This window comes from Arvicanthis niloticus, chromosome 13, assembly GCF_011762505.2.
Source record: "Arvicanthis niloticus isolate mArvNil1 chromosome 13, mArvNil1.pat.X, whole genome shotgun sequence".
Lineage (NCBI taxonomy): Eukaryota > Metazoa > Chordata > Mammalia > Rodentia > Muridae > Arvicanthis > Arvicanthis niloticus.
In genome coordinates this window covers 23,497,553-23,511,728 of record NC_047670.1, presented here as the reverse complement: position 1 = coordinate 23,511,728, position 14,176 = coordinate 23,497,553, and the positions used below count along the sequence as shown (strand labels likewise).

The 14,176-nt window shown below is 38.2% G+C and overlaps 1 protein-coding gene across 1 annotated transcript; it reads left to right on the top strand.

The window, feature by feature from the left end:
• Positions 1-7,997: 7,997 nt before the first annotated feature.
• Kcnv1 (potassium voltage-gated channel modifier subfamily V member 1) lies at positions 7,998-13,948 on the top strand. The gene is made up of 3 exons (XM_034517184.2): positions 7,998-8,643; positions 9,500-10,029; positions 13,157-13,948. Exons 1-3 carry the CDS (start codon positions 8,168-8,170, stop codon positions 13,666-13,668), a joined length of 1,518 nt encoding a protein of 505 aa, XP_034373075.1. The 5' UTR covers positions 7,998-8,167; the 3' UTR covers positions 13,669-13,948.
• The last annotated feature ends 228 nt before the right edge of the window (positions 13,949-14,176 follow it).

The following is a 14,176-nucleotide window of genomic DNA, read 5'->3' as shown; positions in this document are numbered from 1 at the left end:
GAGGGACCCATGGCTCCAGCTGCATATGTAGCAGAGGATCGTCTTATCTGGCATCCATGGGAGAAGATGACCTTGGTCTTGTGAAGGGTCCATGCCCCAGTATAGGGGAATGTGAGGGCCGGGAGGTGGGAGTGGGTGGGTAGGTGAGGGAACACCCTCTTAGAAGCAGGGGATGGGGGATGAGATAAGGGGTTTGGGGGGGGAGGGAGTCAGGAAAGAAGCTAACATTTAAAATGTAAATAAAGAAAATATCCAATTAAAAATAAGATATAAAACTATATATAGCCCTGAGTGTATACTTCTCAAGGTGTGCAGTGTTACTGTCATTTCTGGCCTTTGGTGAGATACTCTGAGAAATTCTTAATCGTTAAAAGTTTTAATAATCCCTAGACATTATTTTTTCACTGTGCCTGTATGGTTCTGATATGGCAGTTTTGATTCATTTTAAATACTGATAGTCTTATGAAATTAGCAGTTTCCTAAATTTATTTTAACATTGTTATTTAGTTTATTTGCATTCTTTCACAAATAATTTGAGAATCATGTTTTGTTTTGTCCTTTGATAGTTTGACAATCATTGACAAAATGTTGACAAGATTATATTTATATAATTATACTCTCTATCATACCCTCTCTAATCTCTTTCAACCATATTTGACACATACACTAATACATACACACACACAAACACACAGTCACATACATACACACCAGTTGTTTTCCCAGATTAATAACTTTGGGTTTGTTTCATGAAACATTTATTTTTATATAGACAAAGCTTCGTATTGAAAATCTCCAATGCAACCACTTTCTAGGTAAGACAGCCATTGCAATTATGAAGTTACAGCTTCAGATGTTGGCACCAAGTCTGCACAAGATGGGCAGTCAACAGACAGGAAGACACAGAGAAAGGTTTAGGAGGCCTTATGGCTCAGTACTGAGCTATTTGCCACTGCTGGATTTAAGGAGAGGAGGTTTGCTGCCTTCACTTCCATGATTTTTTGTAAGCAGTAATAAAGCTGTCTGCCATTATAAAAATAAAATGTCAGTTGCTTACTAAAGTAGATAAATTTGATCAAACAAAAATGAGAACAGATATGACAAATTTGTAATGTTTGACTTCCCCTGGATTCCTGCTCTTTTAGATTTCCGGGAAATCTGTTTGTGGGAGAACTGTGAGGCCATGTCTAAAACTGAGATGTCAATCAGACTGAATGGTGAGAGAAGCCATATGGCTGTCTGTATTTCCCATGTTGGAAGAATGACACATTAAACACTGAGTTACTACCATTAAAATTTTCTCTAATGTGTATAGAAAGTAGACACTGGAGCAAATGACTTCACCTCACAGTTTAAGACCTTGTCATGGCTGTGCATGCCTAACACCTTAGCATTTGAGAAGCTGAGGCAGGGGGATTACTGAGAAAGAGTGTGATATCTTGTGACAAAACTGTGCCTAAGGCTCTGAAAAAAAGGATAGATAGATTATAAGAGCTATTAGATTAGGAAGTTTGTTGTGAGTCTGTTGTCTGTAAATAACTAGTTTCATTAACGTAACTACCTGAACACAGATAACAGTAGACATGCCACAGTGGATATGGGAGAAAGATCAAGAGGCCTCAAACCTACATGAAGAACAACAAAGGAATGCAGCAAGAATAAAATATAGTCTTCCCAGGGAAGAGCACACAACTTGTTCACCTAATTCCAAAAGGTCAACCTTGAAAACAAACATACAAGTAACATAATACCGTCAACAAAGCATGTTACATTTATAAATTTATGTGTATTCATATACACACATACTTGTAATAACAATTAATGAAAAAAAGGCCATGAATTTGAAAGAAAGCAAGGACCTATGGGAGGGTTTGGAAGGTCACTGAACGGGTAAATGATATAATCACCAAAAATAAAAGAAATAATTAAACCTAATCAAATCCACATTTCTATTCTCTATTACTTCAGAAAAGTACAAAAATGTGGACCTCAGAGCTGAGTAAAAAATATCCTTGACTGAGTTTAAATGGAAATGTGGTCAGCCTATTTCTGTGTAATGAGCTTAACAGAATATATTTTATTAAATCAGTGTTCTTTGTGCTGAAACTAAGATAATGATGTTAGATATTAGAATAATATGTTCTAAACAGTTTCACATTCCATTTAACATTAATATTTAGGCATGGATTTCTACATAGCCACCTTAAAACATTATTTGATATTTGATGTTTTTATTTAATAGTATCATGCTCAATTCTATGAAGATGATATCTCAGGAAACTCTAAACCACAACAAACACTATTTGGTTAAGAAGACATTTCATTTCTCTTTATGTGTCTCCATTTGTCTCTGCTTTTTGTCCTTAGACTGCTTCTGGTTTCCCACTATTTTCTTACATAAAGTAATGGCAGAATGACCCTCTTAGTATTTATCTACAACTTCACTGTTTTGTTGATTTATCATGCTTGTGTTGTAAGTGTTTATAGTACTGTTTATAACATTGTATATAAAACATAAAATATATAGTACATACAAATATATATATATATATATATATATTACTTATAACCATGACCTCAGATTATAAAAATAGATTTCTAGGAATAATTGCCAACTGATAAACTGTTCAAGTTTGAGCAAACTGCAGGGAAATAAAAGAAGTGCAGTATAAGAAAACTTTCCTAATATAATGAAGTACAAAGGTTTTCTTATAATTCCTGGGTGAAACAACTTTGCTGCATTTCTTGATAATGAAAAAAAAACACTAGACAGAACAAATTTTACATTTAGTAGTCCAGTATTAATATAAGGGTCTATGCTTAATCTTACTGCATCTTGCTATGCCGTGTTCAGTTGCTATCCCTGTGAGACGTGCTCTTTTCTGAAGGCAAATGGAGCAGCCATGGATGTTGGGAGAGAGGATGCTGGGAAAACTTATGGGAGTAAAGGGAGGGGAGGTGGCAGCTGGGATGTATTGCATGAGAGAAGCACAAATAAAAGAAAATATTAATAAACCATATAAATTCAACGAGCGGTGCATATTTAATGGCGTTCAATCTTTCAACATAAGGGATTCCAGTAAAGCTAAATGAAGAAGAGATTTTAATTGGAGTGTTCAAGCTCAATGTTGGGTTCAATTAACAACTCATGAGTATGAGGGGCACAGCATTTGCCCCGCTTCTGCATCACTGCTTCTAAATCTTGTTTATAAAAGTTTAAATTAAGTGTAATTACAGACTTAATCAGTGAAAAATAAGTGCCTACTCAACATGCTCTGCATAATATGAGAAATTTCAATGTATGTCTTTTGAAGATCCCAGTAGCATAATGCAAATCATAAAATGACCAGTCAGGCATTCCATCTGGCATATTTAGAGAAAAAAATCAACTATTAAACTGTAAAATTAGTGAATGCTATTTAGACCATTGTCTGTATGTCATAGCCAATGGCTTAATTATTTAGAATAGAAAAATGAATATTTATATTTAAATTTTTTGTAAAGAAAACATTTCCAGTGATTCCTGCATATTATGATTCTATTTTTATAGAAAATCTTTTCAAATAATACAAGTTTTAAGTAGAGCAAATAGAGTCAACTTATATCTTCAACCTATGTGACACATGGAAAATTATTTTAATGTTCTCTTCTTTTTATCATATATGTAACATTATAATAATAATTTCTGTTTTGAAAGGCTCTTTGGTACATAACTGGTGTTACATAATGTCATGTTCTTAGTGTGGTACTTATCACAAAGTAAATACTTAGTGTAGTGTGGGAGATGACTATCAGAAATAAGTCCAAAAACAATAAAAATGTGGGTACACAGAAGGGTTTAGAGGGAAGAAAAACAGAGATGAAGTTGATGTCATTCTATTATAAATTGCAAAAATTAAACAATATATTTTAAAGGTATCATTTAAAAACTAGAAGAATGGCAGGAAACATTTTGCATCTCACCTAATTTTAAACAATAGCATAAAGTACAATCATTTCTACTGTTTAACACATGAGGAAAAAACTTGTTAAGGTTATATGTACAACAGAATTCAAAGCATGAATCAAACACGTATAGGTAGTAGCTATTTGTATCATAATACTATTGTCATCATCACAACCCTCAGTGTATGCTGCTATCTCCATAACAGACTAGGCTATAAAAATGAGCTCTTGGGTACTTCCAAAGATAATTGCCTCCCCTTGGAAGGAATCCAGAACAAACCCACATTAAGCTAAATTCTGCACTAGAGTGGGCTGTCATACAGCTGGGAGGATTTATTCCAAGCACCTAGAAGGCACATGAAAGATGAATACATAGAAGTCATCAGATTTTTTTTCCTTTGAACATATCCCAATGCTGGGAATAAAAGTGGGATAAAATCATTTTAGCCATATAAAAGGCATTTTTAAAGGTCCATATAATTGACTTATCTGGTTGTCATTCCCTACAAAATCAAATACAAGGCATTGTGATTCATAGACTGTGTGAAATATTTTCCATTTTGTCAATGAATAATAAAATTTAAGAGAATTTCATGTAAACGTTTGAGCCTGGATTTGACAGGGTTAAAAATAAAAAAGTAAAATTTTCCCAAGTTGACTTTTTAAAAGCTTTTTATTCAAGTTAATTTTTTTATTTTTTCAAGTTTCCCATCATGTCTTTTTATCTAATTATAAAAGCTGTGACATTAAAGTATTTTGCATATAAATTAATAATAAATGTATATTTTTAAATAAAACTCCAATGAGTTAAGATCATATCTCTGTGTTGTTATTATTTTTAAACATTAATATCAATAGTAATTTCCCAAGAACATTATGGTGTGTCATTCAAATGGATCACATATAAACCAAGTATAAAATTAATGTGAATATTATTTTTCAAAACCCAAAAAAAAAAGATTTAAAATAGAATTTCCAACATGATGACTTTTAACACTTATTTTCACAGTTGTCATCAACTGAGTTAGATAATTTGAAGTCTGTCATAATGGCAATGCCTGTCTTGTGCATTGTGAGAATTCACACACTTAGCATTGGGCTTGATGCTTAAAAAGTCATATGTTAGCGTGTGTGTGGCATATATGTGCTAGATGTGTACTGTGGAAGGTGTGTGTCCCTGTGTAGGCACCAAGACTAGATGAGGACTTGGCCTGCCCTGCTCTATCATGCTCTGGATTATTCCTTCCCTTGGAACAGGATCACACTTACACTGGTGTCCAATAAGCCCCAGCAATTTCTCTTCGTTATACAGCAATGAAGTTACAAGTAAGCCACCACATACGGGTTCTCACAATGTGAACCCAGGACTTGTGGCTTGCACAGCAAGTGTTCTTACTGACTGAACATATCCTTTTATCCCTAAGGATGAGGATAGTGAGTATTATTATAATTACCCCTTAAGACACCATCACAACTGAGGGTCAGTTGTGATGATACACAAGGGCCAGTCATTTTCCTCACCTAAAACAAAACGTTGTAAAATTCTACCCATTTCTTTTCTATAATCTGTACGGCTGGTCTAGATCTTTATTATTGATCATAAAGCTTAATAGAACTATGAACTTCTGCCTCTTTTCAATGACTAAATCATCGTAATTGACATGGAGTTTTATCCTTAGTAAAAAAGGACACTCTATTAGCTTAAAAAATAACATAATATCCAATGATAATGATGAACTAGTTACTGGAATAATTCATATGTTCTGGTTGAAAGAATTCTTTACAGAAGTAAAAGTTAAGCAAATGGAAAGCTACTAATAGAACCATAACCTAGAAACTTCAGAGTTAAAATGACTAATTCAAATGTCTCCTCAGTTTTATACCTGGTAACTGAAAGCATCAGAAGAAAAAAAATTCTCATCTGTTTTTCTTCATAATGCCTAGCACATCATTAACTCTTGGCCCCTTCACTGGAAACATAAGGCAAAAGTCATCCTACCTTTGATTTTATTTGAAAATCAACAAAAATTACCATCTCCACATTTAACTTATGGAGGTAGCCTCTGACAATACTATAGTCGAATATGTATTGGATGAGTCTAAAACACTCACCTTCTTTGTCTATTTCATTAAAAGAGCACATGAACGTTTCATGGTGTTGCTATGACAAAACAAGGTATCGCAATAGTAGAGAGCCTACAAAACTTCTTGGTATAAGTTAGCAGGGCAATAAATGTTTGACCATCTATCTTTATTAAACTGGTTATCTTGAAGAGGCACTGAAATCCACATAGTAAATAACACAAAAGCCCCAAAGTCGGGTGGCAAGTGAGACCTGAACAGCCAAGTGTCTGTCCCATCAATTGGAAAAGCTCTCCGCACTACAATAAGCTATATATATTCCAAAACCACTTACTAAGAAACCACAAAGTGGAACTGGTTCACTTTCCCTGACAAACACTGGGAAATACTGATCATAAATGGTTGCTATACATAGTGATGAACCCTTCTCCATAAACATGGAGAAGTAGAATGTAACTGTACTAACAACCCTGCTTCACAGCCTTTTACCACTTTGGTAATGTTAGAATATTTTTGTGGACACAGATGGTGGCAAATGGAAATCAAATGCAGCAAATCTTGAAGCATCTTCCGATGGATGTAATATTCAGTGTCACTAAGCACTCCTCTTCTCTCTGGCTCTCACACCCCTACTTCTATTCTCTAAAGAAGCTGGCGGGCCACTTAGGGCTGCTGTTCCAGAGGAGTGCTGGGCAAGGGTGGGGGCGTAGCTCGCCACAGAATCCTGAAGCCAGGCCTGGAGCCAAGATGCATAGAGGCAGGGTGAGGCAGCAAGAGTTGGCTGAGATCTGTGCTAGTCGAGCAGTTTCTGGCTAAGAGCTACACTGTGAGCAGTTTCCGTTCTTGACTAGTGAAGTCAGAATTCTCACTTTTAGGGGTTAAAGAATACTACATTATCTGTATCTGCTGCCCTGGCTGAGCAACACCCAGCTGTGCCTGAAGTTGCAGGTGAGTCACTGACCTTCCTTCCCACCCCACCACCCCTGTGTCCAACAGGTTGTCTTGGAGACAAAGCTCTAAGAGGCCACAAGGCACTCTGCGAAGCTCCCCTGATCTCCTGAATTTAGCTTCTTCTTTAACCGTGGGGTCGCTGTTATTTAAACTCTTGCCTCAGCCCACGCGTGTTCTATTCCTTGTCTTTCTGCCTTTGTGTTGGAGAATGTGCCCAGAATGCCTCTTCTGAGGAATTTAGGAAATGTGTAGTTGTCCCCAGGTGGGGCACCCGGTGTGCTGAACTCCTCCAGTTCTTAGTGAGCCCACTGGAACTTTAACTAAAAGAATTGTTTCTCAACTAGGAGCTGGAAACCTGAGGGAGTAGAAAAGCTAGCATGAATGACAGATGGGAACCAGAGAGACGTGGGAAGAGATCTTGAGTCTGGTACCCCAGACATCCTTCCCCATGTGTTCACAGCCCTAGAGAACATCATGGAGTGAATACCTTACAATAGACAAAGGAAGGCTATAAATCCTCGAGTTAGGACTCATCCTGCAATCGCCACCTGTTTCTGAACTTTTAGAACCCCTTTCTTGCAACCTGACAACGAGTCCTCTCTCTCTGCTTGTGCCTTCCAGATCTTCCTATTTCCTCTCTTGTCCAACTCTGCCCCCCAAAGCCGCCAGATTTTAAATCCACACACACACACACACACACACACACACACACACACACACACACACACGGGGGGGGGGAAGAGAGAGAGAGAGGAGAGAGAGAGAGAGAGAGAGAGAGAGAGAGAGAGAGAGAGAGAGAGAGAGAGAGAGAGAGAGAGAAAGCTTTGGGGATTCTGAGTTACAAAGTTGAAAAAAAGCTCTACCTATATCTAGGAGGGGCCACCGGGATAGGCTGTGTGTTTGGGCTGTTCCCTGCCTGGACGACACAGGACTGCTTGACGGGTTCCCTCTGCGCGCGACCACTCCTGCGCTCCCAGCCTCCCAGCTCTACCGCGCACTCGCAGCTCCCTAGCGACACCAGTCATCAAGCTGGTAGAGAGAGTAGGGGTGCGCAAGTGGGAGGCTTCTCCCTCGGGAACCTGGGAGATCCCTGCCGCCAGCAGGGGCCGTGGCACCGCCCGCGCGGGGACCCACGCTTCGATCCAGCATCTTCCCAACTTCGCAGTGCCTTCAGGCCAAGGCCGTCGGAATGGATCGGTCACCCCGCAACCGGCCGCTGCTGGACTCATCATCGTCGTCGCTGGACAGCGGCTCCCTGACCTCACTGGACTCCAGTGTCTTCTGCAGCGAGGGCGAAGGGGAACCCTTGGCCCTGGGGGACTGCTTTACGGTCAACGTGGGCGGCAGCCGCTTCGTGCTCTCTCAGCAAGCTCTGTCCTGCTTCCCGCACACGCGTCTGGGCAAGCTGGCAGTGGTGGTGGCCTCCTACCGCCGTCTGGGTGCCCTGGCTGCCGCCCCGAGCCCCCTGGAGCTTTGCGATGATGCCAACCCGGTGGACAACGAGTACTTCTTCGACCGCAGCTCTCAGGCGTTCCGCTATGTCCTGCACTACTACCGCACAGGTCGCCTGCACGTAATGGAGCAGCTCTGCGCGCTCTCCTTTCTTCAGGAGATCCAGTACTGGGGCATCGATGAACTCAGCATTGACTCCTGCTGTAGGGACAGGTACCAGCAGGGGCGCGGCAGTTGGGCGGGAAGGGAGGAGAGGGTGGTAAGAAAGCACAGGCAAAGACTCCAAGGCTTTGTGTAAGCTTGTCTACTCCAGCCCTGTGAATAGGTGTGTCTACGTCTTGGCTTTAAGATTAAATCAATCCGAAAGTCAACTTGTGCATTGAACTTTAGAACAACAACAACAACAAAAACTTCTTGCCCCATTTCTCCCTAATACTAATACTCAGATTTCTTGTGAGAGTTCAGACTAGTCAGACATGCAGTAAACATCTGATAATTTAATAGATGAGTCAGAAAAGCTATACCCACACAGAAACATAGGAATGAAAGGTTTTGGTTTATTATCATTCATCAAACCAAGGCTTTAGCTGTGAAAAGCTTGAAAGGTCCTGGAGGATAGTTGGTTGCCTGGGTGATAATTATAGGATCTGATTGATAGTAACTTATCCTGTCATTGCTACTGTTCTTTCACGTATTTTTCTTTTATACACGCAAACGTTCCAGGTGGAAAATACATGTTCTTGACACCAGAAAATAAGTCACAAAAAAAATTCACTAATCTAAAGTTGCCTGCTAATGTATAAATCCTATTTACATAAATTTCTACTAGAAAAGGGTGTTGTTTTAAGTCATAAGTGGGAAATCTGTCAGGGACCACCATGGGCAAAATATGAATATACAGTTTTATGTTTGGTCCATATACAAGTGTATCCTCTCTGTCAAATTTATTTCTCTTGTACTTCTCTCTCTCTCTGTGTGTGTGTGTGTGTGTGTGTGTGTGTGTGTGTGTGTGTGTGTATGTATGTATGTGTGTGTGTAAAATTAATCACAAAGTTGTCTTCCCTGAAAGATACTTCAGAAGAAAAGAGCTGAGTGAAACTCTTGATTTTAAGAAGGACACAGATGACCAGGAAAGTCAACATGAGAGTGAACAGGACTTCTCACAAGGGCCCTGCCCCACTGTCCGACAAAAGCTCTGGGATATTCTAGAGAAACCTGGGTCTTCCACAGCAGCCCGGATCTTTGGAGTAATCTCCATCATTTTCGTGGCAGTGTCAATCGTCAACATGGCCCTGATGTCAGCTGAGCTAAGCTGGCTTAACCTCCAGCTGCTGGAGATCTTGGAGTATGTGTGCATCAGCTGGTTCACCGGCGAGTTCATTCTGCGCTTCCTGTGTGTGAAAGACAGGTGCCACTTCCTGAGGAAGGTTCCAAATATCATAGACCTCCTTGCCATCTTGCCCTTCTACATAACTCTTCTGGTGGAAAGCTTGAGTGGCAGTCATACCACACAAGAGCTGGAAAATGTGGGCCGTCTGGTCCAGGTTTTGAGGCTCCTAAGAGCTCTGCGCATGCTAAAGCTGGGAAGGCATTCTACAGGTATTCTTATTTCACTGGTGCCTTTTTATTTCTCTTTTAAAATATGTTTTAGATATATTGGCATGGCACCACCTTCTATTCTTATCCATACTTCATCTCTTATAAAATACTAGGAAGAAAAAATTTCAAGATGCTGTTGTAAGCTTAGATCGATCTCTCTCTCTCTCTCTCTCTCTCTCTCTCTCTCTCTCTCTCTCTCTCTCTCTCACAAACACACAGACACACACTTCTCAGAAGAAATTCTTCTTCTCAAAAGTCATACATAAAACATACATGAATGACACATAAATTATATAATATAATATGGCCATAATCTATTTTTACCTTCCATTTCCAAGAAGTATTTGAGATGTATGGTCTATAAAAATGTGTACACACACAGACAAACACACACATTCTTGACTGAAGGGAAGAGTCATGGAAGAAGAGAGATGGCCAGGTGTTGATGGCCTTCCACTAGTTTCGGATGAATACATAAAATTATTTTGTGTTGAAAAAAAGATATGTCAGTAATTAATGTCTTATTTAGTATTTTAGAGTTATCTTAAATTTTGAAAAAAAAATGAAAAATCAAATGAACATTCTCAACAAAAAATTAATACACAACATACAAACACACACACACACACACACACACACACACACACACACACACACACAACTAACCTGTCCTTGAAAGCTGTAGCCAATGCCAATGGAAATCAAATAAAGCAATTAAAAAGAATTCTTATATTCTGAATGTAGTGGTGTTCACATGGTCTTCAGTAGTAGGTTTTGTGACTATTCCAGGGTTATCAATATTAGAACTTGGAGAAAATGAGAATATTTCCACAAATTTGTTGAAATACAAATTCTTGACTTCAGGCCAGATTTTAGTTTCTGGACCATGCACTTTAATAGATATGCAAATATTTTGAGCTAGGTCATTTGGGAGGCAGATGTCTTTTGAGAAACACTGGAGTACCATGTATAATAGTACAATACAAGAACATATGTACACATACAAATATGTTTACAGCGTACTACTCTCATGAATGTCCACAAAGATATATCTGAATGACTATTGTACAAATGATGGTAGTATATCTCCTTATTAACATAGGGAGAAACTAACCTGAATTTTGTTTTAAATCTCTATAATTAAAACTCACCCTACACAATTCTAATCATGTATTTTCTTAGCTAGTCTTACATGCCAAGGATGTGATAATGGGGTTTCCAAGAACTTTTACAAGTAACACTCTTTGTTTCCTGACACAGATAATGGGATGCCTTCTTTGAGTATTTATAAACTCTACACAGGATTCAATTTATAAAACACTGAGAGCTACATTTTTTTCCAAACAAAAGGAAAAGGAAAATAATAGTAATTTCCATGGTGTCACCTCTTCAAAAGTTTTCTCAGTTCTAAAGCAAGTAGTGTATTAACAAAGGTTCAATATATTTAAAGTATATGACAAGTGTATGAATATTTAATAGATTCATGTCAGGTATAAGATTTACAAAATATAGCCACAGATAGCATAAGTCCCCACATATTTGTTAAGAGACATTACATAATTATGCTTAGGATTCCTGACAGTCTTGGTATAAATCCTGGCTTTGTACCTTTGTACTAGATATATTAGCCCTGTGAATATTTAACTCCTCCTCTGTAAAATGGCTGAGGAGTGTCTTTAAATGAAATCAATTTTGTAAACACTCTACTTCTCATCATATTGTGATAATCATTTAGTGTCAATTTATTTCTAAACTGTCATTTCACATAGACATAGCCAAGACAAATTTGTAACCATGCAGTACAAAGTTATTCTGAAAGATATATGTTAGAACTTAAATTTCAAAGTCAAGATGTACTGTTCTTTACAAATATATGATACTGAAGCTAAATTATCTTAATATTTAAATAGAAAATTTGAAAATAAGTAGACTATAGATTATATTCTAATGGATTTTAAATAATCCCTAAGTAAGGGTGAATAAGAAAAAAAAGATTCTAAAAAGTATTGATTTATGCTTTTAGGGCAGTTTCTTTGTGTAGTCATGTTGAAATGACTTCAAATCACAAACTTTTGGAAGCATTCCTCTAACCTTGGGGAAGATATTTCACTGGTTATTTAAGTCCTGGTTTATAGTAGGTTCTTGTTGCTTTTCTTGGCACCTAGGCTTTTTATAGTTGGTACTGGCATCCCATAAGCCTGTGTCTCCTCAGAGTTGGTCAATTTCTCACATCCCTGCATTTCTATCCCTTTTGGCAATGAAAGATTATGTTGTAAGATTATCTTCTTACAGGAGAGCAAAAATATCATATGATCAAGGGTGATAAGAATTACAAACTCAATTGGTTTTCTGAAAATTCCAAAATCTTCATTTACACTGGTAAGAATACGTTCTGGATATACATTTAAAGCAAGCGTTGCTGCTGGTTTTTAACTCATTCCTGCTTTTTGACTTCATTGTCATGGAATACACCCTTCCTCTGGCTTTCAGCCAATAAAACATCTGATTATATTCAGCATTGTTATGCGTAATAAAATAAGACATAGAAGTGAGCAGACCTCTAAGTTCAAGGCCAGTCTGGCCTACAGAGTGAGTTACAGGATAGCCAGGCTATGCAAAAAAATCCTGTCTCCAAAAAAAAACAACAAAAAAAAAGAAAAAAATAATAAAGGAAGGCAAAGAATACATGAGAGCAATATCAAAATGCTGTTATGCAGAAGAGCTGAAATGATACACTGAAAAGCAAGTTTGATCAAGTAAGCCCTCCACATACATCCCTGCAAAGGACTTTCAGCACATGAAGTGATAAACTCATGTAAGACAGCCTCTACCTGCCTTCTGGTCTCATTTTCACATTAAAAAGACAGAAATAGCATGAACTCGATGATTATAGAGGTAAATGAATCAATGTACTTACAGTTGTCTTTATCCTTCTAAACCTGTCTCTACCAACAAGACTATATGCTTTCTGGAATCAGAGGTCATAATTTAGTCTTTGGTGTATCCCCAGAACATTGCTCATCATATTAGTTATGCAGATCATGCATGTGGGTGGATTGCAGGGAGGGAGAGGGGAAGGAGAGAAGTAGAAGAATGCTTATGCCTGACAGCACCTCTTCTCTTGCAGGATTGCGCTCACTTGGGATGACAATCACCCAGTGCTATGAAGAAGTTGGCCTACTGCTCCTGTTTCTATCCGTGGGGATTTCTATATTTTCAACAATAGAATACTTTGCAGAGCAAAGCATTCCTGATACAACCTTCACAAGTGTTCCTTGTGCATGGTGGTGGGCCACAACATCCATGACTACAGTAGGATATGGGGACATTAGACCAGACACCACCACAGGCAAAATCGTGGCCTTCATGTGTATTCTATCAGGAATCCTTGTCTTGGCTCTGCCTATTGCCATTATTAATGATCGATTCTCTGCTTGCTACTTCACCTTGAAACTCAAGGAAGCAGCAGTGAGACAGCGTGAAGCTCTCAAGAAGCTTACCAAGAATATAGCCACTGACTCATACATTAGTGTTAACTTGAGGGATGTCTATGCCCGGAGCATCATGGAGATGCTTCGATTAAAGGGCAGGGAGAGAGCAAGTACTAGAAGCAGTGGTGGAGATGACTTCTGGTTTTAAGTTTACCTTCAACTTATTTACAAAAGCTATGTACATTTGACAGGAATGATGAAGCCTTGCTGCTATGGATATCTGTATATTGATGATGACTTTCTTGAGCACTTCTCATCTTCTTTCTGATGTATTGATTTCCTAGAATATTTACCATCTCCTGTAGCAAGTCCTGATTATTTTGACACACGTGTCTTCAACGTAGCCAATTAATACAATCGAAAAATCATTTGGGAAAGGAAACACGTATCTGAATTTTCAAATATCAATTAATATAATTTCATATATCAAAGTTTAAAGATTCATGTGTCATTATTTTTGGGCTTTCATAAATACCTCATTTTCTGTTTTTAATGGACATTGAACTGTACAGTCCAGAGGAGGGGAAATGAGTGAACATTTAAAAACACACTGAAGATATAGTTGCCATTTAAAGATATTCTCCAAATAAATTACTTCTTTCCCTATCAATTAAAGCCATTAAGTATAAAAATAAGCTTTGCAATCAAACACTTAC

Coding starts and splice junctions, on each gene's coding strand:
- Kcnv1 (XM_034517184.2), top strand. CDS start 8,168: ATGGATCGGTCACCCCGCAACCGGCCGCTGCTGGACTCATCATCGTCG. Junction 8,644..9,499: donor GACTCCTGCTGTAGGGACAG/GTACCAGCAGGG, acceptor CTTCCCTGAAAG/ATACTTCAGAAGAAAAGAGC. Junction 10,030..13,156: donor GCTGGGAAGGCATTCTACAG/GTATTCTTATTT, acceptor CTTCTCTTGCAG/GATTGCGCTCACTTGGGATG.